Source organism: Lissotriton vulgaris, chromosome 4_1, assembly GCF_964263255.1.
Source record: "Lissotriton vulgaris chromosome 4_1, aLisVul1.2, whole genome shotgun sequence".
NCBI classification, from domain to species: domain Eukaryota; kingdom Metazoa; phylum Chordata; class Amphibia; order Caudata; family Salamandridae; genus Lissotriton; species Lissotriton vulgaris.
Genome location: NC_141691.1, coordinates 394,457,703 through 394,481,294, shown reverse-complemented (window position 1 = coordinate 394,481,294; position 23,592 = coordinate 394,457,703). Strand labels below are relative to the sequence as shown.

Here is a 23,592-nt window from a genome sequence, read left to right as displayed (position 1 = left end):
TACAGAAAAAATATATAAATGTAGGATGCCACATTAGGTTCAGTTTCCAATGACATATAATCTACAACCTATTCACATAGAAATCACCTGTGATGCAGCAGAAGTAGGATTGTGAAAAAATAGGAATAAAAACCATGTTTACACGCAAAGTCATATTTAAGCGTAAAACATTTTTAGGTGGAATATCTCAGTTGGTGCAATGTAAATAACACTGTGGTTTCACATTTAGAAGAAACATCCGATTTAGGTGTAAAATTACCCATACTGTAAGATCAACAGAGGGTGAAAACACATTTAGAAACACAAATGACATCTAGAATTAGAAACACGTTCAGGTGCAAATCACATTTAGGTGGCAAATCACATTTAGATATAAAATCACCCTTGCTGCAATATTAGCAGGAGCCCAGAAACACGTTTGGGGAGCACAAATCGCACCTAGAGTCAAAAACATCTCTGGGACAATTCACAATAGCATTTTGGAGTAGGCATAATAGTACTCCTCTAGTTCTCTCTTATGCATTCTTTCATATATCTGTGAATTGGCCTCAACACCTCTAAAATGGAAATACACTTGAAATATTTGGAGAATAATGATATACAATTAACACAACTAGAAAGGACGTTAGCCTCTTTGCACTTTTACTGATAGAGAATAGAACGTTTTAGGGTGGACTCATAAAAAAATGTAAGAGTACGTAAAAGAGTACTCCTGTATTAGTACTCATAAATGCTTTTATGAATTGACCCTTGGATACAAATCCACCCTTGGTGCAACATTAATCGATAATGGAAACACTGTTAGGCTCACATATCACATTTAGCAGCCGAAACACATAGGAACAGAATCACATTTATGGGTGAAAAATCCCCCTTCGTGCAGCATCCACATGACTGTGGAAACATTTTAAATATAACAAATCACATTTAGGTGCAAAATCACCCTTGGTGCAACATCACATAAATGACAAAACACTTGTAGGAGCAAACAACATGTAGGTGTAAAACTAAAATTAAATGCAAAATAACATGAAGGTGTTAAAATTACCATTGGTGCACTATTAGTAAGAGTGCAGAACCACTTTTGGGTTCAAAATCGCATTTAGGTGTAAAACTGCTCTTAGCACATCATCAAGGTGAGTGTGAAAGCACGTTTAGGTACAAAACACATTCAAGAGCAAAAGTCACATTTAGGTGCAAAACACATCTACGTACAACATCAGATTTGGTGCAAAGTTAACAGGATTAAATGTAGGTGCAAATGAAACAACGAGGCATTGGCTAAATAAAAACTGAAAAAAATATTGCGATCATATCCTACCTGTAGAATGATTCTTTCCCAATTAATGTTACAAAATGTGTACCAGTACAATACAATACTCTTCTACTCGGATGCAAAATATAAAAGACACTTCAAACAAGCAATGGCTGAATGGGGTTGATGCAAACAAGGGGTTAGCTCAAAGCCCACTTTCGGTGTATTTGTGTGTGTTGATGACCTAAGAAATATCACGCAACAATACTGTCTTACTCAGACCTAAAATGGCTTGATGAAATATCTGCTCAGGAACACCCCTACAACTGAGGTTGTTTCTCTTTCTGTTTAATTGCATCACTTATTAGCCACTGCTTTATTAACGCTGAAGCCTATTCTATCCCAATCGTTTATTTATGTGTATTCATGTATATAAACTTTAATGTATGCAGGGGTGGCTAGCATAGCTTGTGGGTGCCAGGACGGGAGCAGGGTATCGTGGGGGATCACACATTGGTGGGGGTCGCGGGGAATACATTATATATTAAAAAAATAATAATAAACTTCGGTTGCTGCCGGCTGGGTCCTGCTCTCCTCGAGCACATCGAGGAACAGGAAGCAGGCCCCACTAACCAATCACAACGCTGCAGTGCAGCATTGTGATTGGTGATCACCCAGGTTCCCCTGACCATTCACAATGCTGTAGCAGCGTTGTGATTGGTTTTGAGTGTCCTGGATTGACGCTCAACCAGGGAATGGAGGCCTGGGCTTGTTCTCCATGCAGGCCGTAATGCAGCCTGTATGTAGAAGGCAAAAGTGTGCATGACTGGTTTGGGTGGCCCGAGAGGGCCGGCCATACAGTCACTGCGCATTTGAGTGTGCAAACCACTCCGCCCCTGCCCTGCTCAAAGAGCAGAGCAGCCCCGCCCACTCCCCCGCCCGCAAAGCAGCAGGAAGCAGAACCAAAATGATAATATCACAAAGTTATTATCATTTTAAATTTCTGCTTCCCACTGCTTAAAAGCAGTGGGGCGACGCGTCTCCGCCATAGCAGAGGAGCCGCACCTGGATGTATGATTTGTTCCCCTCGATTGTGAATACAGGTATTTAAAATGGCTATGGCCTTTACCCTTCCAACCTGCTGCAGCCATCCATGTTCCAACCTTCCTATGCCGCAACTACTCTATTTTATATTTTGTAATCGGCCGAGTGTTGAGACACACTCCTGAGGGTTTTAACTCTCTGCGAAGATACTGTTACGCGTAGTTACCTTGTAGTTTATAATGAACTAGTCAAAAGACAGCAGAAATATCTATCCTACGGCCGTCGACAACCGCGTAAAATAACTTGCACCTAATCATTATTTCTACTAAAAGCCATACCAAATAATCAGGACTTACATAATACTGAAGTGCAATAGCTTTTAAAACAACGTTTCGCTGGTAGCACATTTTCGAAGTTCTTGGAATTTCGGTCTCAGCTGTTAGGCAGTTTAATTTGGATTCAGCACGAGCGCAATTTGATCTATTCGCGCACTTTGAAACATTTCTAAAAACGAAATGATGGACTCACCTAAGATGAAATCGCTTACATATTGATAATAACTCAGAAAACCAGAAAGACAATTGAGAAATACTCAGAGGAAGACAGCATAATGAGGAGGAACGCTCATGCAGTGGTCAGTATTGACGATGCTACGTTTATTTATTATCAAGGTCAAAAATGGCAAAAAAAATATTTAAAAAGTCCTTGCGCTATTTGGGAGATGACTGGCTGTAGGTGGAGACATAAACCCCCCACTATATCTTTCACTGCAACAGTAGGTTTGGAAAAAGCGAATTCCTGCTTGCACTTGAGGCTTTTAAATGATAGGAGCCTACAGTGGCTAGTCTCATAACGAGAGCCATCCTAGGAGGGAGCAGGGGGGGCATAATTAATTTCCCAGGCCCTGCACTTTTTCAATGTCCTGCTTACGTGTAGGAACTTTTAGCTGTAGATTTTACCACAAGCCTGAGCCGTGAATTTAATGGAGAAGCTGCTAACATGGCTAGTACCAATAGGTGGCGCCAGATGCCGGCTCTGTTTGTTTTTTCATTCTTAACCTACAGGACCTGATTGTGAAAAGTAAGAAAAAGATCCTCGTCCTTTGTGCTAAATCCCTGAGGCTGCTGATTCGGGCCTGAAAAAAACAAACTTGTGACATATCTGATCATAACGCACCAAATTGAAATTCTTAGATATAAAGTATTTGTAATTTTTTTTTTTAAAAAAAGCCATCCCCATGAAAGGTAGTTCCATTAATAGAAGGTCTGATAAACCTAGTCAGTGGCTCGAATTTCCTCCCCACAGACAAACTGTGGTCTACCTACGGTCGGCATGAATGACCATCCTTTAGGCCTTCCTTGTACCGGCGTGTTAGGATACCTCGGCTGCCTCCCAGAGAGTACCTAAGCGGGCTGTTCATTTATTTTTTGCAGAGTTATATAGCGTGAACAGGATCCAAAAGTATTGTAGCGCTTTTTATGAGCAAAAGGTATTGTAGCGCTTTTCACGAGTACTGCTTACATTACACAATATAACATTGATTTTGGTTTTATTTTTTTAGGCACGGGGAGATTAATGGCCTGATTTTGGGTTTGGTGGATGGGATACTCCATCACAAACATGAGGGATATCCCTTCCGGCAAATTAGAAGTGCCATAGGATATAATGGAATTGTAATTTGGTGGACAGGATATCCGCCGCCAAGCTCATAATCAGGCCCTAAGTGATTTGCCCAGGATCACAGGATGGTGAGCAATTGCCAGTCTCGACCAGACTCCTCCGTTCTAAAGTTAGCAGCTTTGCTGAGACTGTTTCATACTCACTGTTTCCTTCTGCATTCAATGGCTCTGTCTATCCTGAATTCTGGTAAGCTGATAAATCCTTCCGCTTTTTCATCCTAAAACAGAATCACAGGACATATTAGAGAAATACAGTCGGATTTGTGGGCGTCATACCATGGCCTCAAGCACAGGACATAAGCAAGCTACTGAGACAGATATTTTGTAGCCCCAGTGGCGTAGTTAGCCACTTGTCTCCCATGGCGGGCCTGTCTTTGCCGCCCGCGGCGGCCATAACAGCCTGGCTATTTCCCCCGTGGCAAACACATGGAAGGGTGGTGAGCTGCCACCCCCAAAACTCGTGCTGCCCGGGGCAGACCGCAAAACTACATCGAACTATCCAAACATGCAAAAATCCCTAAAAAGTGTGTCTTTCAAAGGTTGAATTTAAGACTGGCTTTGGCCATCCAGGGTTCAACCACCTGAAGGCAAGCTAGCAGGTGAAAGATGTCCGCTTGTGAGTCTACTGTATGCAAGAGATGGGTGTCATCTGTTTACTACCGGATGGTCATCTAGACCTCAACAACCAATCACCCAGCGGCTCAATATACAGACTGAGTTGGGGCTAGGATGGCACTCTGGGGCACTCCACAATGCACAGGCATGGTAAAGGACCTGGAGCTACCCCTCTGGACAGATTGAGAGTGGTGAGTGGAATTATGAAAACATGTCTAAGACTCCTCCACCAAGGGCCAAGCCCAATAACAAAAGGCATAAGACAATCTCATTGTACACCATATGAAATGGTGTGGTGAGATCCAGTAGCAGAAGCAAAATGGCGTCCCTTTCATTAGTAGCTCTTAAGATGTGATTGATCACCTATACAGTGACAGCCTCACTACTGTGACAAGGGTGAATGATCTGAGAGGACTGGCTGAATCAATATGTTATTGGAAATGAAATGAGAAAACATTTTCCAAAATGTTACTCATGAAAAGAAGACTAGTAATTGGGAGTAAAATGACTCAGCCCAAAGTCTTCCAGTCTTGTGTTTTTGAGAGAGGGGAGATATATTCTGTTTTGAAAACTGCAGGGAATTGTGGTGTTTTCAAATCAGAGGTAACCAATCACACCTGGACTCTCTTCGTTTGTTGAGAGGCCATTTTACCTGAGGTGAGTTAGCATGCAGGTCACACACTGATCACAAAAGGGTTGCAGCCGGAAGGAGAGAAGGGCACAAACTACACCCCATAAGGCCGCCCGGCACACTCCTCCCCTCTCAAAGTGACGCTTCTTTTCAGGAAACGAGCTGACCATAATATCTATATGATCACTTAATTTTGTGTTAGCACCTATGTTTTTCATTATAAAAAAAACTGCATGTGTTTCGTTCCTACTTTTCTCTCATAATTGCATATTTGTCAAAATGTTAAATTGCCATGGTTTGATTATTTAATTCTAAGCAGCCCATTGTTATGCAGATGACAAATGTATGGAAAATAATGAATGCATTGGAGAGTTAAAGTTGTCTTAGGTAATGGAAACATACTTACATTTTGGTTCGTGTACCAGTACAGCGAAGAATCCTTCAAAATGAACCAGTATTTTTTCCATTTTTGAGTGAAGTAACCTTTGGCATCCTTTTTCTTCCACAACCAGCCCTCACAGTCCCCATGGCCTAAGTCTTTGCAAGAGATTCGTCTCCTGCTTCCACTTGTAAGGGAACCTCCTATTAATAAAAAAAAAATAATGCAAGTCCTTTAAGACACCAACCACTAGCAATAACAAGGTAAAGACAATTAATGCAAAACCCCATTGGCCCTGCACAGCATCACCCATGGCATTGGGTTATTTAATGCAGGGACAGGACATGCTATTTACCAATGGATTGGCCAAGCCTCTCTGTGTTTTCTGTCCTCCTGTCAATATCCCGGGTGATAAAGTGAGTATCTCGAATAGAAACATATCTTAGTAGATATTGGTCCATTAGGAAGGACTGTGACTACCTGATGATGAGACCCTCCTGTACTATATCACTATGGGCCAGATGTATCAAAGGGTTTTGCCCATTCTGTGTCAATGGGGAAATGTGTTGATACATATGGCCGTTAGTCCTTAAAGGGTAGTGCTAACCTGTGTTTATGTGAACTCTTTCACCCTGATGGCATAGGAATACTTCTTTTATTCAGATTGGGGACATTTCCATCAGTAATGACCGGGGGCCTGGTTTCTTTTACTCAGTGCATCTTGATTTTGCACCCTCTGTTTATCTGAACAAGTAACCATACCTCAGTTGCTGCTGGGATGTGCTTGGCTGCAGATGCTTAGGAGGCACTTCTGAGATGTGATGAACTAATATTATACCAAGACCCTCATTACTAGTGGCCCATTGTAATCCCCATTATTTTGCACCTCACAATTACCTTTACCCGGAACCCTGGTAATTTCAGGCGCAGAAATAAAAGGGATTACAAGTTTTTGGTGAATAACATGCAGGAATTGGTGTGTTTACACTTTTTCCCAGACGTTTTCCACTGGATTTTCACACGGAAATTTCGACTGCTTCCAGCAGAGGAAATCTGAGTGTGAAAACTAAAAACTTGCCGGCCCTTTGGAATTTAAGGACCACTTATCTTTGAAGGCCTAATTGTGAAACTTTTGATACGGAAATGTTTCCTTAAACTCTTTATGGAAATTTTAAGAAAATGTGTCTTTCCATTTTAGTATTTCTAAAGACTGTCACAGTTAACGTAGTGTATGCATTTTTTTTTTGCTTTAATATTTTTAAGCTTTTTAATCTTTAAACAAAGTACAATTATGAATAAATAGAAACGTGAAATTGATACTGCTCTTGTTTATTACTCTGGCTGTTCTGTATCAATCTGGGTGGCACAGGACGCTTCCAATACCCTCAGTATTTCACTCTCACTCTGACCTTCTGTCCTCTCTCTCCTTACTGAGACTTTGGGGCTAATTTATACATAGGTGGACAGCCCGTCATTCTGCCAGAGGGACAGAGCAAATGACTTCATCCCCTGGTGGGAGGACTGCCTGCGACATTTATATATGTCCGCCAAGCAGGCGGTCATTTATAATGCATTGGCAGGTACAGCCGTCACAGTGGTTCCTGCCAATGCCTTTTGCTGTTTGGTGCAGGGCTGTGTCAGCAGGACACAGCCCTGCACCAAACATGTTTTTTTCTTTTTATTTCCAAAAAGAAAATCACAATTTGCTTGGCGGTGATGGACAATGAAAAATGGGTATAGGTCCACCCACCCTGATTGCGATGGCAGGCATACGGCCATTTTCCAGACAGCCCTTACTCGGTTGGACCGGGGAAAAAGTTTGGCTTTGACGCTGACATTGTAGCCACTGTCGTAGCCAAACTTAAGATCCACCTGGATCAACATTGGATGGGCGGACCTTTAACTTGGCGGTATGTATACTTCATTGCCGTTGTGATGGAGTATACATCCAGCCAATATATAAATCAGCCCCTTTATTGGCATCCATGAATGCAGCTTCAGCCTTCCCCAGTGAGCTTCCTCTTTCTCTGGGTTACCAGCAGCTTTATTTTGTTAAACCCAACTTAGATTTACTTTCTACAGAGAACTATAGGGCTGCTTGTCAAAGGTATTTGACTTAGGAGCACCCAAAAACAGTTTAATTCTATACTTTATTGCTTAAGTTAATAAAAACCATGACAATGTTGCAGTACAGTCGATAGTGCAATGCTTGCCCAATAAACCTTCATAGCTGTCATTTGTCATTTGAGCACAATGTTAATTGCACTTGAATCAGTTACTTATAATACATTATGTACAATTGTTTAGTCCACTAAAAGCTGACATAATTTCATCCATACAATGCTATAGTGCATTTAAAAAACAGAGCCCTAATAGTTAAAAAATATTGTCATTAATTTCACCCAGTATGACACCACCAATATGCCATAAGTGGCTCATCCAGATGAAAGAATCATAATGCCATATATAAGTGACGCCATTCTGTTAAAATCTAAAAAACATTACTTCGATTTAGTGATCCAAAAGCCATCATATAATGTGCAACTGTGTTAAGTTGTTAAGTAATTGTCACGACAAGGTGCCGCTCTGTCCCTAAGTACCACAATCGTTTTGGTGATGGGCGTCTTGAGAGGATACTAAACATTATGGCCTGCAGACTGTAAATGAAAGTTCTTATGGGCCATTAAAGGTTTAGTGTGTTATTTATTTGTGTGTAAAACCAAACATTTCAACATTTTGCAATTTAGCTGAGCGTCACTTGGGTCGAGACCTTTTATTATGGCCATTCTAAAGGATAATATACCCCTAGTATTAAAAGCATTTTTTATTATTTAAAACATGAGCAGTCGCTAAAAAAGGTAACATACAAATCAGGCGTATGAAGTCCGCTTTTGCTGCATTGCATAGTCGACTTTTCCTTGTGTCATTTTATTTCCACAATGGTTGATAAGCCAAGGGTAGCGGGATGCTTTGACACAGAATTACATTTTGTAGTTGTAAATTGATTTCCTCACACAGATAATTTTTCCACTCTGGTAGAATATACCATGCAAGTAAATTTGGTTACAGGGGAAGATTTGTGGGTATTTCAGGGGCTGTGGGACAACTGTAATAGTTGGTGAGTGTGCACAAGTGCATACATTTTTTTCCCATAGTGAAAACATTCAGAGAATTACTTTTGTCAAGGGTAGGGGTAAATCAAGTTTAGAGTTGGAAAAGAATAGGGAATGCCACAAAATGTGGTGGGTATTTAGATAAGGGCGTTCTCTACTACCATAAATATGTTCTCATGTAGACAAACACAAAAAGGTTGGGAAGTACACATGCCCTTCAGCATAATGTATCTGCATGTGTAAAAGTACGAAATATGTGTAATTCCTAATGTATATGAGTACTTCAAGTAATATGCAACAGTCACGGGTTCCCTGGAGTTGTCTTGGAATTCTTTCTTAATTCTGCCCGAATCCTTTTTGAATTCCCAAAAGTTTTGAACTGCGCTCAGAGCGTAGGCGTGAGTGAGTACATCCCAATTTTTCATTGAGCCTCGAACTCGAAAAGGTTCTGGTGATTTGGAGTGATGTTTGATAATGCGTCACAGACAATGCTTAATTTGAGTCTGTGGTTACCGGTGCCGGAGAGCAGCACTTATTTGTCAACAACAGTGATTTTGACAGTCTGCCACAAGGTGGCGCTGTCTAATTTAGAGATCAGCACAACAACAGTTTATTATTACTTCAATATACATTAAAAATTACAATTTACCACTGCCTAAGCCATTTTTATAGGTTTGAGTGCCTGGAATAGTTGGTAAGTGGTTGTATTGTTACTATCATTGGCAGCAGGGGCAATGTGACAATGTGTGGTGCAAGCCGCATTGCTCTACCAATGAGAGCCCTGGCACGTGTTTTTTGTTTTGTTTTGTTTTTTACAAATTAAGCACTGGCAAACATTTGGATACTAGTTGCAGCCATAGCAAATGTGTGCTTTTCTAGTTCACAACGCTTTGTTACTTTTTGGTATACTCGTATTCCAGCCGGATTTCAAGAACATGCCATCAATTGCCGTTTGTTTTCCTACCAGTGACACAACCATCCTTCCCACCCAAAATAACCTCTTTGAAAATCACGTTGCTAGTAATCAACATAATTCAGCACTTTCTTTTACCAGTGACAGTTAAACAATATCTCTTTTTATAATACGAAAACAAAGATTGGATACATTTAAAGTAAAATGAGTTGGTTGCTTTATGAATATACTCATCTTACCCTTTGATCGCTTTTTGGTTTTTACCCTCAAGGAAGTGTAGTGGAAAGACTGGAAAAAACACAAAGAACATGAAAATAAAGATGATTAACATCGTATTTCGACATGAAGGGCATACATACATCAGTTATCATCCAGCTAGTACGCAATCCTAAACTTTGGACCTTGTTGCACAAATTGTGCTGCAATCAAAAGTAGAAGTTCGTGGGGAGCAACTAATAGGACGGGCTCTGGAGAGGAAGGTGTGATAATAATACGTTTTTCAATCTCGTAGATTCCTTTAGTTATATTTAAATGTTATGGACATGGGGTCAGTATTTTCTGTGACATCATTTGTGGAACTGAACTCATAGAATATGATAGAAAAGATTCACGAACATTTTTTATTTTATTTAGCGGTCATAGTTAAATAAAAAGTTAGCATTTAGTATAAAGTTTGTAAAACACATATGCTTAGGTAATGAGAGTGATTATTTGTTTATTTGCAGTTTTCCCTGAAGAAGGGCTTGATATGCCCGAAATGTATTGGGTTTTAAAAAAAAAACACTGCTTTGAAGTCAACATACGTTTCCATCGTGTTCTTGTACGAGGCCTGGAATGGGCACACCTTGAACATTTGAAACTAGCGAAACAGCATGGTACCATTCAGGTGGATTTAAAATGAAGAAAAGATCAAATTCGGAGTACTACTGTTTGAAAACGAAGTTTCATCGATTGAAACTAAATATTGGTGTAACTACACTGTTTAGCTGTGCGACTGGGTTGGTGTGACAGATGTTGCACCAAACTACCTGCAATCAAAAGTAGAGCAAAACCACAATTTCTTTGAATTGGGCATTTTTATGAGATTTACTACACGTTGGTGTTAATGGGGACGTTCCAACAACTACCTTTTTAGGCATTTCAAGGCCAACCACACAAAGTCCAACAAACATATTATTTCTTTCAGTGTAACTTGCGTGACATTTTATCAACTGAAAAATCACTATGGGCAGTGGACCTCTTTCTCCTTCCTTGCTATTTTCTGACTAATTTCAGGTAGTAAAGAGGGACGTGAGGCTGGTTACTTTCTAAGGATGAATCACTGACAGAATATCGAGGAGCTAAATATCGACCTACAAAAATATCGGTGACAAAATATCGACAACCAGAATATCGAAATCCTAACTACAAACAGGTAAGATAAAAAATATCGAATCCAAATTCGTTGTAAATAATATAGTTTGTTAAAATATTGAATTTTTTAAATGTCTTAAAAGTAATGTAAAATTAATGAAATATTAATTATAATTAAGTAAAACAGACCTAAAATACATTTAAAACCTTAAAATTAATAAATAAAGAATGTAATAAAAACATGTTTTTTTTTTTTATCAAACAGATTTTATTGTTGTCCACAGCTAAAGATTCAAGGCACAATCCGCCAACAAGCCCACGCAGGGGCCCTTTTAAAATAATGAGCTCATCATGTACAACATAGGCAAGCGGATGGGTCGATACTACCCATGACCCTGAATCCCCTCTGGTCTATCCACCTTAAGTTCGTAATGTTCTGTGCTTGGGCAGACAGGATTGAGTCCCAGTTAGACCCAGAAGGCCAGTCAGCAAGAACAGTGGTGCAGCACAAGAGTCCTTAAATACAATGTGCTCTCCCAGCTCTCAAGCCCATCCAGTTGCCAGCGAACGCGGTCCGCTAGTATGGATTCCCTAGTGCTCAAGGAAACCTGAAAGTGGACTTTTTACCTTGAATCAAACAGTAACCAACCCAGGTCCCTCAACTTTCCCTCCCCACACCTCTCCCCCTAAACCCCCCCCCCCAGTGGTGGAGTTGCCTTACAGTAATGTGTCAGTCGACGAGGCTTTTAAACCTGGAACAGATGCATGGCCCTGAGAGTAGAGGGGCACACCGCAGATGGTAGGCCTTTCGAGAGGAATTAGACCAGCGGTCCCCAGCGGTACTCAAAGTTCTTAAAGTCTTCCCGGGATATGTCAGACATACGCTCTAAGCTGAGCAGTTGCCACAGACGGGAGTGCCACAGTGACATCGCTGGCGCCTCTCTTTTCTTCCATGCATTCGCCACTGTCAATTTGGCAGCCCCCAGACATAGCCACATAAATCTTTTATCGTCCCTGGTTTGGTGCTCTAGCAGGGGGTCCCTAATGCCAAGCAGAGCTTCTGCCATCGTAGTCGGGACCGGGTATCCTAAGATGGATTTTATCTGAGCCAGGATCTCCTCCCAGAAAGGCCTAATGGAGGGGAAATCCCACCATATGTGCTGGAAGTCCCCCGAAAGGCCACACCCCCTCCAACACCTATCTGAGGTGCCTGGAAAGATCTTCGCAAATTTAGATGGGTATAGGTACCAGTCCGCCATCACTTTCAAATGTGCCTCTCTCAGCGCTGTGGATCGGTTGAACCGGAAGATGTCAGCCCACAGGTGGGTCCACTCCTCCTCCCCAAGGTCCCGTTGAGCCATCCCCTCCCACCAAGACATATAGCGCAGCCGCGGGGAGGTCTCCGTGGAGAGCAGGAGCTTATACAGCGCCGAGATAGCTCCCTTCATGGATTTAGCCCTGAGGAGGAACAGTTCGAACCCGGTAAGAGGTCTGGTGGCACCATCTCTAGTCTGTGGACCCAAAGCCCAGTGAAGCAGCTGCGCGTGGTGAGACCGCTCCTGATCCCCCACCCCATAGTCCCTTTTGCAATAATTTTTTTATTTTTTAATACATATATATATTAACTTAATAATATGAAAAAATATTCAATATTTTTAGCGTAGGATAGCCAGAGGGTAAAATTTACGATTCCCACTCCAGTGAGTGCAACAGTAGGGAAAGCGTTGGATAGCGAGAGGGTAAAATTACTATTCCCATTCCAGTGAGTGCATCAGTAGGAAAAGCGTTGGATAGCTGAGGGTAAAAATGGCTATTTACACTCCAGTGAGTACAACAGTAAGGAAAGCGTTGGATAGCGGGAAGGTAAAAATTACTATTTCCACTCCTGTGAGTGCAACAGTAGGGAAAACGTTGGATAGCTGGAGGATAAAAATTACTATTCCCACTCCTGTGAGTGCAACAGTAGGGAAAGCGTTGGATAGAGTAGGGGTAGAAATTACTATTCCCACTCCAGTGAGAGCAACAGTAGGGAAAGCGTTGGATAGCGAGAGGGTAATAATTACTATTCCCACTCCAGTGAGTGCAACAGTAGGGAAAGGGTTGGATAGCGGGAGGGTAAAAATGACTATTCCCACTCCAGTGAGTGCAACAGTAGGGAAAGCGTTGGATAGCGTAGGCGTAAAAATGACTATTCCCACTCCAGAGAATGCTACATTAGGGAAAGTGTTGGATAGCTTAGGGGTAAAAATTACTATTCCCACTCCAGAGAGTGCAATAGTAGGCAAAGCGTTGGATAACATAGGGGTAAAAATTACTATTCCCACTACAGTGGGTGCAACAGTAGGGAAAGTAATGATTTAATATTTAAAAAAAAATATTATTATCAATACCAATAAAAAAGTTAATTCAAATTAATTACCAATTACAAACTATGTAATAATTAATCAATTATAAATATCAATAAATATTATTTATTAAAAATCAAGTACCTCATAATAATTAATTAACACATTAATTTTCAATGCAACAAATTAATAAGTAATAACACATATTAATTAATTAACAGTAAATTAATGATCAATACCCAATTTTTTTTATAATGAATAAATTAGAATTAAATTACTTCACACCCTATTCCCCTATAAACCCACAACCCGCTCCAAATAACAAATTAATACAATATTATAATTATCAATTAATCAATTGATACAATTAATTAACAATTAATAAAAATGAATTACAGATTAAAAAATAATGAATTATGAATAATTAATTGACAACAAATTAATGTTCAATGCCACAAATTAATAAGTAATAAAAAACAATTATTAATTAATGAACAGTAAATTAATTATCAATACACAAAAATAATTTTGATAATTAATACATTAAAATTAAATTACTTCCCACCCTATTCCCCTATAAACCCACAACCCGCTCCAAATAATACATTCATACAATTAATATAATTATCAATTAATCAATTAATAAAATTAATTACAATTAATAAAAAATAATTACCAATGAAAACATTAATTACCAATTAATAATTAATTAACAATAAATTATCTATACCAATAAATAATTACTTATTACCATTCAATTACTTCCCACCCTATTCCCCTAAAACCCACAACCTGCTACAGAACCAAAACGCAAAATTAAATAAAAAATAATTAATAATTCCTAAAAATTAATTAATATTTAATTTGCTATAATTAAATTACATCCCACCCTATTCCCCTATAAACCCACAACCCGCTACGGAATAAAATTACTCAAAAAAGAAATAACTTAAAATGTATTACTTTAAAAAAATTCAAACATACATAACAAAAATATTACATACTGTTAACACATATACTAACACTTAAAACACTATAAAAATCGATATTTTAACAACTATTTTATGACTGGTGATATTACTAAACTTTGATATTATAAAAATCGATATTTCTTACCGGAATTTCGATATTCTTTACCACTATATTTTTGTAATTCGATATTATGTCCACTCAAAATTTAAAACTCGATACTTTGGCAATTCGATATTAAAAATTCGGTATTGTGACTGTTGAAGTTAAATTGGTAAAATAAAATGCATGGAGGTTTCTTGGACTTTGTATTGTGGCCTTACAATCCCAAGAACACCTGTTGGTTGCACTTTTTCTTTAAGAAGAGCCTTATTTTCCCTTGTGTATTACCCTTTCTGTAATCTACTTGCAAAGATTTACCACAAACGCAGACAAGGAAATGCATCATTTTCACATGGACCAGGGTGCTCATCATATAACTGGATAAAAAGCTGGAAGTGTGGTCCAGACATATGTAGCGCAACCCTTGAGCCATGAAGTTTCATACCGACATACTTAGGGTCCATATACAAGTTGCCCAGTACAGACAGCGCAGTAATACAATTAGCGCCTGCTATTCCAGCCACTATTTCTCATAATTGCAATTTTGATGCCTGCATGTTTTTCCCTAATCACTATATTTTCCAATGGGGAAAAGTTGCGCAGATATGCAGGCATATTAAGGGGGCCAATTCGGCATGGGGTGCATGGTGGCACGCCCATAGAAAAGGTGCAGAATTTCCACTCTGCTCAGTTCATAACTGGCCCCAGATCTATATTGCTTTTTAATATTCATTGTGTTGATTAGACTGCCATCTGCTCAATGACCGTCTAGAAATGCACGAAATATTTTTCTTGGCTGTATTCAAATCGATATTTTGCTTAGAAAACACGGAGAAAATGCCCTTTTCTTGAAGAAACGAAGGATACTTTTTAACATGTTTGTATATTTTTTTATATATGTTTAATCAGTACAATGATCTCTTACTTTGCTTTTTGTCTTTGCATACTTAGTAAACATGTCAATGTATTTTATCAATACATTCAGCGTTACCAAGCTATCAAAAATATATGTTGTAAAATAGCCAAAAGATACATATTTCCAGGAAATGGGCACATATAAATGTTCTTGTCCTGGGTACCATTTGTCCACAAAATCAAAGCCTATTAAAGAAGATAAAAGTGAATCCGCACCATCTGAGGTTGACATCCCAGAATCAAAGTCATGTCACACCTTACCCACCGAGGCTTTTGCAATGGCCCAAAGCTGTTTACAAATGGATACCTACTGTCAGACCCGTGGTACTAATGACAGTGGACTTATACACATTAGTATGTACCTTGCTATCGTTACAACCACTCATTCATTGAAACTGTATGCCCTTCTCAAAGCAATTTCATATTTATCTATATAACAAAAAAAACATTAATTGATTAGGCAACTTATCCTTCTAGCCATCACTATGCTACAGAATCATCTGGAGTATTGTGCTGCTGCATGGGGAGTCCTATGCATGCTTACCAGACGTTACAAATGTATAAAGCTAGAACAGCCACCTTTAGACGAATACTGAATAAACCACGTGAAAGGAAAGGTGTGTTGTTTTCAGCGAACCCTTCCTGGTTACCAGTTATTCCTCGTAGACCCAATTAAACTATTATGTAATGTGGACAAGCTGTGGATGTTGGGGTGAACGTGTTGAATAAATATCTTCATAGTGGTAGAGGCTGGTCTGGAACAGGCAAGAATCTAGTGGTGTCCCTGAATGTGCTACTTCATGTCATGCTGCTATGCTTTCCAGTGCTTCTCACATTGCAATCTAGTTAGTTAACAAGTTAGGTCTGCTTTTTAATCCTTAGTTAGGTGGTTCCTTTACAAGAATAAAAACTCTATCAATTTTCGCTATTTGTTTGTCACATGATATTTATAACATGTACTACAAAATAGCCCCCATCAATGAGCAAATCTCCTGGTGTGCCGAAACATGTTGGGTGCTCTGCCAACATGTTTTTCCCTATGGAGGTGTGGGAGTGCACATATTTATGCAGACGTTTCCGGATCTGTGTCCCCACACTATCCTGTAAGGACCAGTGTCGGTTATCGGGAAATCAATATGGCACTGATAAATTAATATTCTCAGAAAGAAAGAAAAATAATTTGTGAAAGTGTTTAAGTAATAGTTGTGAGGCAAGAGAGAGGTATTTTATTAAATATGTACCAGTGTCCTTTAATGAATGATCAGCCAGAATAACACTGCTAACGCGATGAAGGCAGGAAATGGAAAAAGGCCAAAACTTTGGCATAACGTCAAGGTGAAAAAAAGAAAACGGTACAGCTGAATGACCGAAGAATTGATGGGTAGATTTCAAAACCTGAAGAACAAAATATTTTTCTCCCGAAAGAAATAATATAGCGATAGGTTGAGAAAGTGATTTGATGCCTGGAGTAGTGTTTATGAATTTTAATAATGTTTTAGATGCTGGCTCTATTCCTGGCAAATGTTTGTTTCTGTGGATCTATCTGAAAAAGGTTTCAATAGAGTCATGCTTGGAATGATACTGGAAAAGACATTAAATAATGTCCTTCACATCAAAGTGAGGTGTCTAAGAGGGATATATGCTAAATAAGACATTTTATTTCTGGTCATGTCTAGGTGCTGACTTTGGCATGTCATTTGATGAAAGACTTCTATTGAGCCAAACATTATGTAAAAAAAAGAGAGCTCGAAAAAGAAAAAGAGCCAATGTAAGCCTCTACTATTATGGAGTGATTAAGCACAGCCTAAATGAAGGCTCACCCAGCACTTTGTTTGAATAATGACGAGATCAACTCAAATATATTATTCATCATGCCATTAGTATACTGCATTATGTGACACAACAATACTTTCCTTTTAAGAAATTCTGATTCCAGCTCTTTATATACAATCAGTAGTCCAGAAGTGCTGATCTAATCCCTTCTTATTTTACAGTAGAAAAACTCATTACTCATGCAAGAACAAACCCCTAAAGCTCTTACAGCTGTTGCTAAGAAACCCTCCAACTACTACATTCAAATACAGCAAAAAAACAGTCTCCATAAATGACCATAAAGTTCTTCGCTGTTACCATAGGAGCCATCAGCCAAACGTTCTCTTTTTAAAAGTGTGTTAACCTTCACTCCCAGTACAGGATCGTTTACCTTGCCCCTGGCATGACATTGTGTTGTAGTATAACACGGGGACCTCTTCAGTTACATAAATAGAGAATTTTGGACATGTGGAAACGTTTTTTGTTCTCACACTCCAATTGTCTCATGTAAATTGCATCATAAGCTGATATATCCTCCTGCCCCTGAACGTCTTCTAAAATGGCCTACATTAAGCAAAGTTTATTTTTTGAGTGTTTTGGTAAAAACTGGAAATTCCTTTTGAATAATCTCTTACCTGTTTGGAGAGCTATTCAGGGTAATGGCACTTTTGGGCAGACGAAAGAAATCAGTTAGTATGTGCTGATTGCCCTAGATGTGTATATGTGTTGCTCCTAGAAGTCAAATCACCCCAGACTAATGCAGGTGAGAAGGGGGTAGAGACATCCCTAGGAGACATCTCAGGTATGCCAGAAATCAGTAATCAAGTGTGAACATGCCGTATCATCCTTTTCATTCGAATTTAGTTTCTCCATTGACTTTACTTCTCCGTTCTAGCCAAGAGCCATTCTTGTCAAGGTGCATATATGCTTTTAAATAGCGTATTTACAGGGCAAGGAGAGACCTGACAATCTGAGAGTGGCCTAAACCATTCTTGACTTTCTTTCTTTCTTTATTATACAGTTAATAAAAACCGTAATGTACAGACATAGCAATGCATGTTAGAATAAAATTTTAAAATGTATAAAATCATGATCAGATTCTTAATGCTAAGCGTTTATGCAGTGCGGTTAAAATAATATTAACGAACTTCCCAGCTCTTGCTAGGGCCTGGGCTGAATTGTTGCTAAAACACAAAGTCGATGCTTCCCTACAGTGTCTCAGTGATTGTTCCCGAAAGACAGGGATCAGTAGGCGATGTCGATCGGTAGCAAAGAATGGGCAGCAGCAGCAAAGCAGGTGGAGCCAGGACTCATGTATGTAATTGCAAAACCTGCAAATGGGCTGCTCATTCCACCAAGCCCACAAAGTCAAAGATTGGTAGGGCTAGCAGCCTAATGTATAATATTTTGTTGCGAGTCTGGGGTCTGGGGGTTGAGGGAGTAGTTAAAGTATAATTGAGGTTTCCCCTTGATATATGATTCATTCAAAGCGATGAAAAGTTCGTTTTTAGATAGCTCGGCAAAGTCTGTCTGAAATGAAACTGAGATGATTTGTTTTGTTATTGTTTTTTTCCACATTGACAGGGGGATAGTTGGGTTAGTGAGAGAGGTTGGTTCAATCTTTAATGTGGAGATGGCGAGGTGCAACTGTTTATGCCAGAGGGAGTGTTCATCCTTAAACGCAGCTTGTAGTTGCTCTTTCAGAGATTGTCCTGGTGCTCTTAAGGTGTGTATGTAGAATTTGATTAGGTCTCCCAGGCAGTAGAGGTTTGCACGTGTCAGGCCCAGCTCGAGTCTCATCCTCGACCTCCTTGCGTGCTGCGCAACAGAGAAGATTTTCTTATAAGCTTTTATTTGTAAGTTTCCCAGAAATACGTCCATTTTCCCGGCGGAAGGCCAAGTGGCCGTAGGTCACAGCAGGTAGTAGTTTGGCCCGTAGCACCATTAGGATTGGTTCGGCTGAAGGGCTGTGCAAATGACGATTCAAACGCCTCAGGCTGTAAATGATCCCCATACCCTTAGGCCTTAAGTGTCTAAGGTGTGCTGCTTGGTTTGCCCTAGCGTTGAACCAAACTCCTAAGTAGTTGTAGCTGGTACAGGTCGCTATTTGTGATCCCCCTGCTCTCCAAGTAAGATTTTTCTTTTTGTAGCTCCCACAGATCAAAATGTTGGTTTTGGATTTGTTCATCACAAGATGGTTCTTTGTATTATTTTTATTGAGAGCAGTGAGCGATCTTTGCAATCCGATTTTCGTGTGGTCCTTGATGATGATGTCATCCGCACATTGCATTGTCTGTAGGCGCAGCCCGCCCAGTTTTGGGGCAGCCAGGGCTGCGTCTGCCAGTTCCTTTGGTAGATCGACGGTGTAGAGGTTGAATAGTAGCGGAGCAAGTACACAGCCTTGTTTTAGGCCGTTTTCAGTTGCAATTTTTTGGGATAATGTTTGTGCGCTAGTTTTGATCCTAACCCAGGTTTTGTGGTGAAAGGATATCAAGGCTGAGAGAAGAGGAGGTGGTATTCCCCAGGAATTTAGTTTGTTCCACAGCGTCCCTCGGTTAACTCTGTTGAAGGCTGCGCTGTAGTCCACGAAGCAGCAGAATAAAGGTAGCTGGTAAGCCAGGGAAGCTTTCCGCGACAAGTAGGACAGTGCTATTATGTTGTCCATCGTGGAGCAGCCTGCTCTAAAGCCTGACTGGGAGTGAGGCAGGGTGTTATTTTCGCTGGCCCAGTTTTCTAGTTCCGCCAGTAAAACCCGGGCACATGCTTTGGCTTCAATGTCCAGCAAGGCTATTAGTCTATAATTGGCCGGGTTTGAGAAGTTGCCCTTTTTGTGGATTGGGTGTAGAATTGAGCCCTGCCAGGAAGGTGGAATTTTGGCTGTGAGAAAAGCATGTGCAAAAAGGGGTGAAAGGAGTTCTACCCAAAACTGCCGAAATTTTTTGAAGACTGCTGCAGGTATTCCATTTGGCCCTGGTGCTCCATCGTTCTTCATGCGGTTGATGATCTTACTTACTGCATTTTCAGGTAAGGCCATACCTGGGGTATTTCCGTTGAGTGCGGCTAGAGGCGTAGGGGTGGATGAGCGCTCCCATACCCCGCCATTATAAAGTTGATTAATGTGCTCCACCCATACGTTTTCAGGAACTCCGTTTTCTCTAGTGTGGCCGTTGTTACTGAGCTGGTTGATATACCACCAGAATTGGGCCGGATTGCTTTCCTTTAAGAGGAAGAACATTTTTTGCCAGGCGTCCTCTATACGTTTGTTCCGTTGGGCCCATGCGTCTTTTCTTGCGAGCTGCTCTGTATAGCCCTTTTGTGGTTTGCTGGTCAGCTCTTTCTGCTTTTTGCTACTATTTAGGCCGTTTTGCCTCTTTCGCTTGTTTTCAGATATTTCCTCATTAGAAGGTTGGTTCTCAAAAAATGTGGTGGGTTCTTTTGCAATCCCAAATCAGATTTCACAGACTTGAGAAAATATCAAACCAATGGGAAAAGGTGAAAGATACCAATGAGGGACATCCTTGGGATCATTTATCAGATCCTACTAAAGACCTGGTAGTCTGCACCATTTAAAAACATTTGCAGAGCCTACTGCTCCTCAGATCAAGTTTGGAAAGGAGCTAGATTCAGTGCCTTCAGCTAAAGAAGAGTGTGCCTTGCATTGGTTGTTCTTTGGAATGCATGTAAAATTGTAACTCTAAGAGTAATCTGGACTTCAAAACACTTGCTCCTCAGGTTATGGAAGATATCTTTCTGAAAAGACTTACTAACTTTGGATTCTTGGTCCCCTATGGACACACTGCGATGGGATCACTGAAATAATATAGACTGCCAAAATATCGACCTGCAAAAATATCGTTGACAAAATATCGACAGACAAAATATCGACTTTCTATCTACAAACAGGTAAGTACAAAAATATCGAGTACAAAATATCGTTAACAATAATATAGATGTAAAAAATATCGACTTTATTAAAAACAGTGTTAAATTAAATTAATATTAAATTTTAATGACTAAAATATACTTAAAAATACTTAAATTCAATTATAATAATTAAATAATAAATGAAAATAATTAAAAAAAATTACAATCTTATTTGTTGACCCTGAACCCTAAAATATACCCCTTTACCCAAAAACCCAAAACTGACCCTGAACCCTAAAAATACCCCTTTACCCAAAAACTAAAAACTGACCCTGAACCCTAAAAATGCCCCTTTACCCAAAAACTGAAAACTGACTCTGAACCCTAAAAATGCCCCTTTACCCAAAAACTGAAAACTGACCCTGAACCCTAAAAATGCCCCTTTACCCAAAAACTGAAAACTGACCTTGAACCCTAAAAATGCCCCTTTACCCAAAAAACTGAAAACTGACCCTGAACCCTAAAAATGCCCCTTTACCCAAAAACTGAAAACTGACCCTGAACCCTAAAAATGCCCCTTTACCCAAAAACTAAAAACTGACCCTGAACCCCAAAAATACTCCTTTACCCAAAAACTGAAAACTGACCGTGAACCCTAAAAATGCCCCTTTACCCAAAAACTGAAAACTGACCCTGAACCCTAAAAATGCCCCTTTACCCAAAAACTAAAAACTGACCCTGAACCCTAAAAATACTCCTTTACCCAAAATTTATCAATATTATGTAATTACCAATTAATTATTAATTAACAATAACAATAAAGTAAATATATTAGCACATTAGCTGTAAATATTTAATTAATTAATATTATTTTTCCCAATTAATTACTTAACAATAACACAAAATTATATATATTAAAATGTACTCTAATTAATGTAATTAACTAATTACAATTTATCAATTACCAATTAATTACTAATTCAAAATATGTACACAATTATATTAATTAATTAACTAATTATTATTAATTATCAATTAATTATTAATTATAAATATTTACAAACATATATTAATTAATTAATTATTATTAAATTACTTCCCACCCTATTCCCCTATAAACCCACAACCCGCTACAGAATTACATAACGCAATTATTAAAAAAACAAATTCCATTTAATAAAATATTTTATTACATTAATACACACTTTTCACACATATTATTACATAAAAATACACTATAAAATATTATATATTATTAAAAATTCGATATTTTTGCTATCTATATTTTAAACAGTCGATATTACTTCACTTACCTGAAAAACGATATTTTTGTAGTCGATATTATGTCCAGTCGATATTTTGTCCAGTCTATATTTAAAACTCGATATTATGTCCAGTCGATATTTTGGAGTCGATATTTTGTCTGTTCACCACTGCGATGTGCTATGAAGCCATTTACTTTCTATAGAAGGATCCTGGGACAGAGGAAGCCTGTGCCTCATTTGATAAATTCACAGGTAACTGTGGCAGTGCTGGGCAGGAGTTCTGGACTGCTTGCTGATTGTGGTTCCTCCATTCCTGCAACCTTCTTTAAGTGGTCTGGGTTCACTTGGACCAGAAGAAGAAAATATAAAAAATGTAGTTGCTAACTTTTACCCATTGTTCCAAAATGTTTACTTGTTGCTGTGATCATTTAACATCTTTGTAGAAACAGGAATGTTCATTCTGAGATTTGGAAGACCGAGGTGACTTATGAACATCCTTCCAAAAAACAAGATACAAGAACAAAAAAAAACTGTGCTCTTCCAGCAAGCGTGGGGCTGCCTTTAACCTGTAACCAGCTGTATCCTTCTGAATCGCTCTGCAGACCCTGACAAAGCGATTAGAGACCCCTGAGTTATAATGCGCTATATAAATCAAATAAATAAATAAATTAAAATTGTCCTGCTCTAAACGTTTCTTTATCCACAGGCATGTACCCTGAGTAATCAAATCATGAGTATCTGGCTGTAAGCTCACTTTGCTGGATACATCATTCTGTCTCCACCAGATGGGTTGAATCAACTTCATGCTAGTTTCTCAGTGTGAAGGTAAAAGTATAACTCTACCTAACCCTGACATCTGTCCAAACAGTGTCACTTAGTAATCAGCCTAACTTATTCCCTAGATTCTAGTTAAACTTTTAATGGCTGACTTTCTCACTGTTTCCCCACAGGTTTCAGATCCTAATTTTTTATAACAACTTGAAGTATAATGCACAAGTCTGTCCCCCAAAATCTCAGAACCGGCTCCGATCTGACTGACGGACTATGCAGATTTGGGTTCGAATTGAGATCTGGACTGCAAAAGGCAGGAAAACCCTTTTATTATCCCACCAAAATTATTGGATGGTAATACCCAGGGTTTGCAGTGACTCTATATAAAGAGATGCAATGGAGCACACAGGAATCATTTCCCAATTTTATGGAGATTTAGTGGCACATACTTGCACCTTATACTTCAGGTTCTGATAAATATTAGGATCTGAAGCCCGTGGGGCTGCGCCTGGACAATAAATATAGGTCTGGACAATAAAGAGCACACACAAAGGAACCTAACACCAG

General features: G+C 39.3%; 1 protein-coding gene across 1 annotated transcript in view; it reads right to left on the bottom strand.

The window, feature by feature from the left end:
- Positions 1 to 23,592, bottom strand: part of LOC147718790 (connector enhancer of kinase suppressor of ras 2-like) — a 1,944,591-nt gene that overhangs the window by 379,188 nt on the left and 1,541,811 nt on the right. Inside the window, exons 17-19 of the mRNA XM_086967239.1 lie at positions 9,869 to 9,917; positions 5,631 to 5,806; positions 4,123 to 4,196 (exon numbers count right to left, since the gene is read on the bottom strand). Of these exons, the coding sequence (XP_086823365.1) occupies positions 4,123 to 4,196; positions 5,631 to 5,806; positions 9,869 to 9,917 (299 nt within the window). The remainder of the gene's footprint in view (positions 1 to 4,122; positions 4,197 to 5,630; positions 5,807 to 9,868; positions 9,918 to 23,592) is intronic.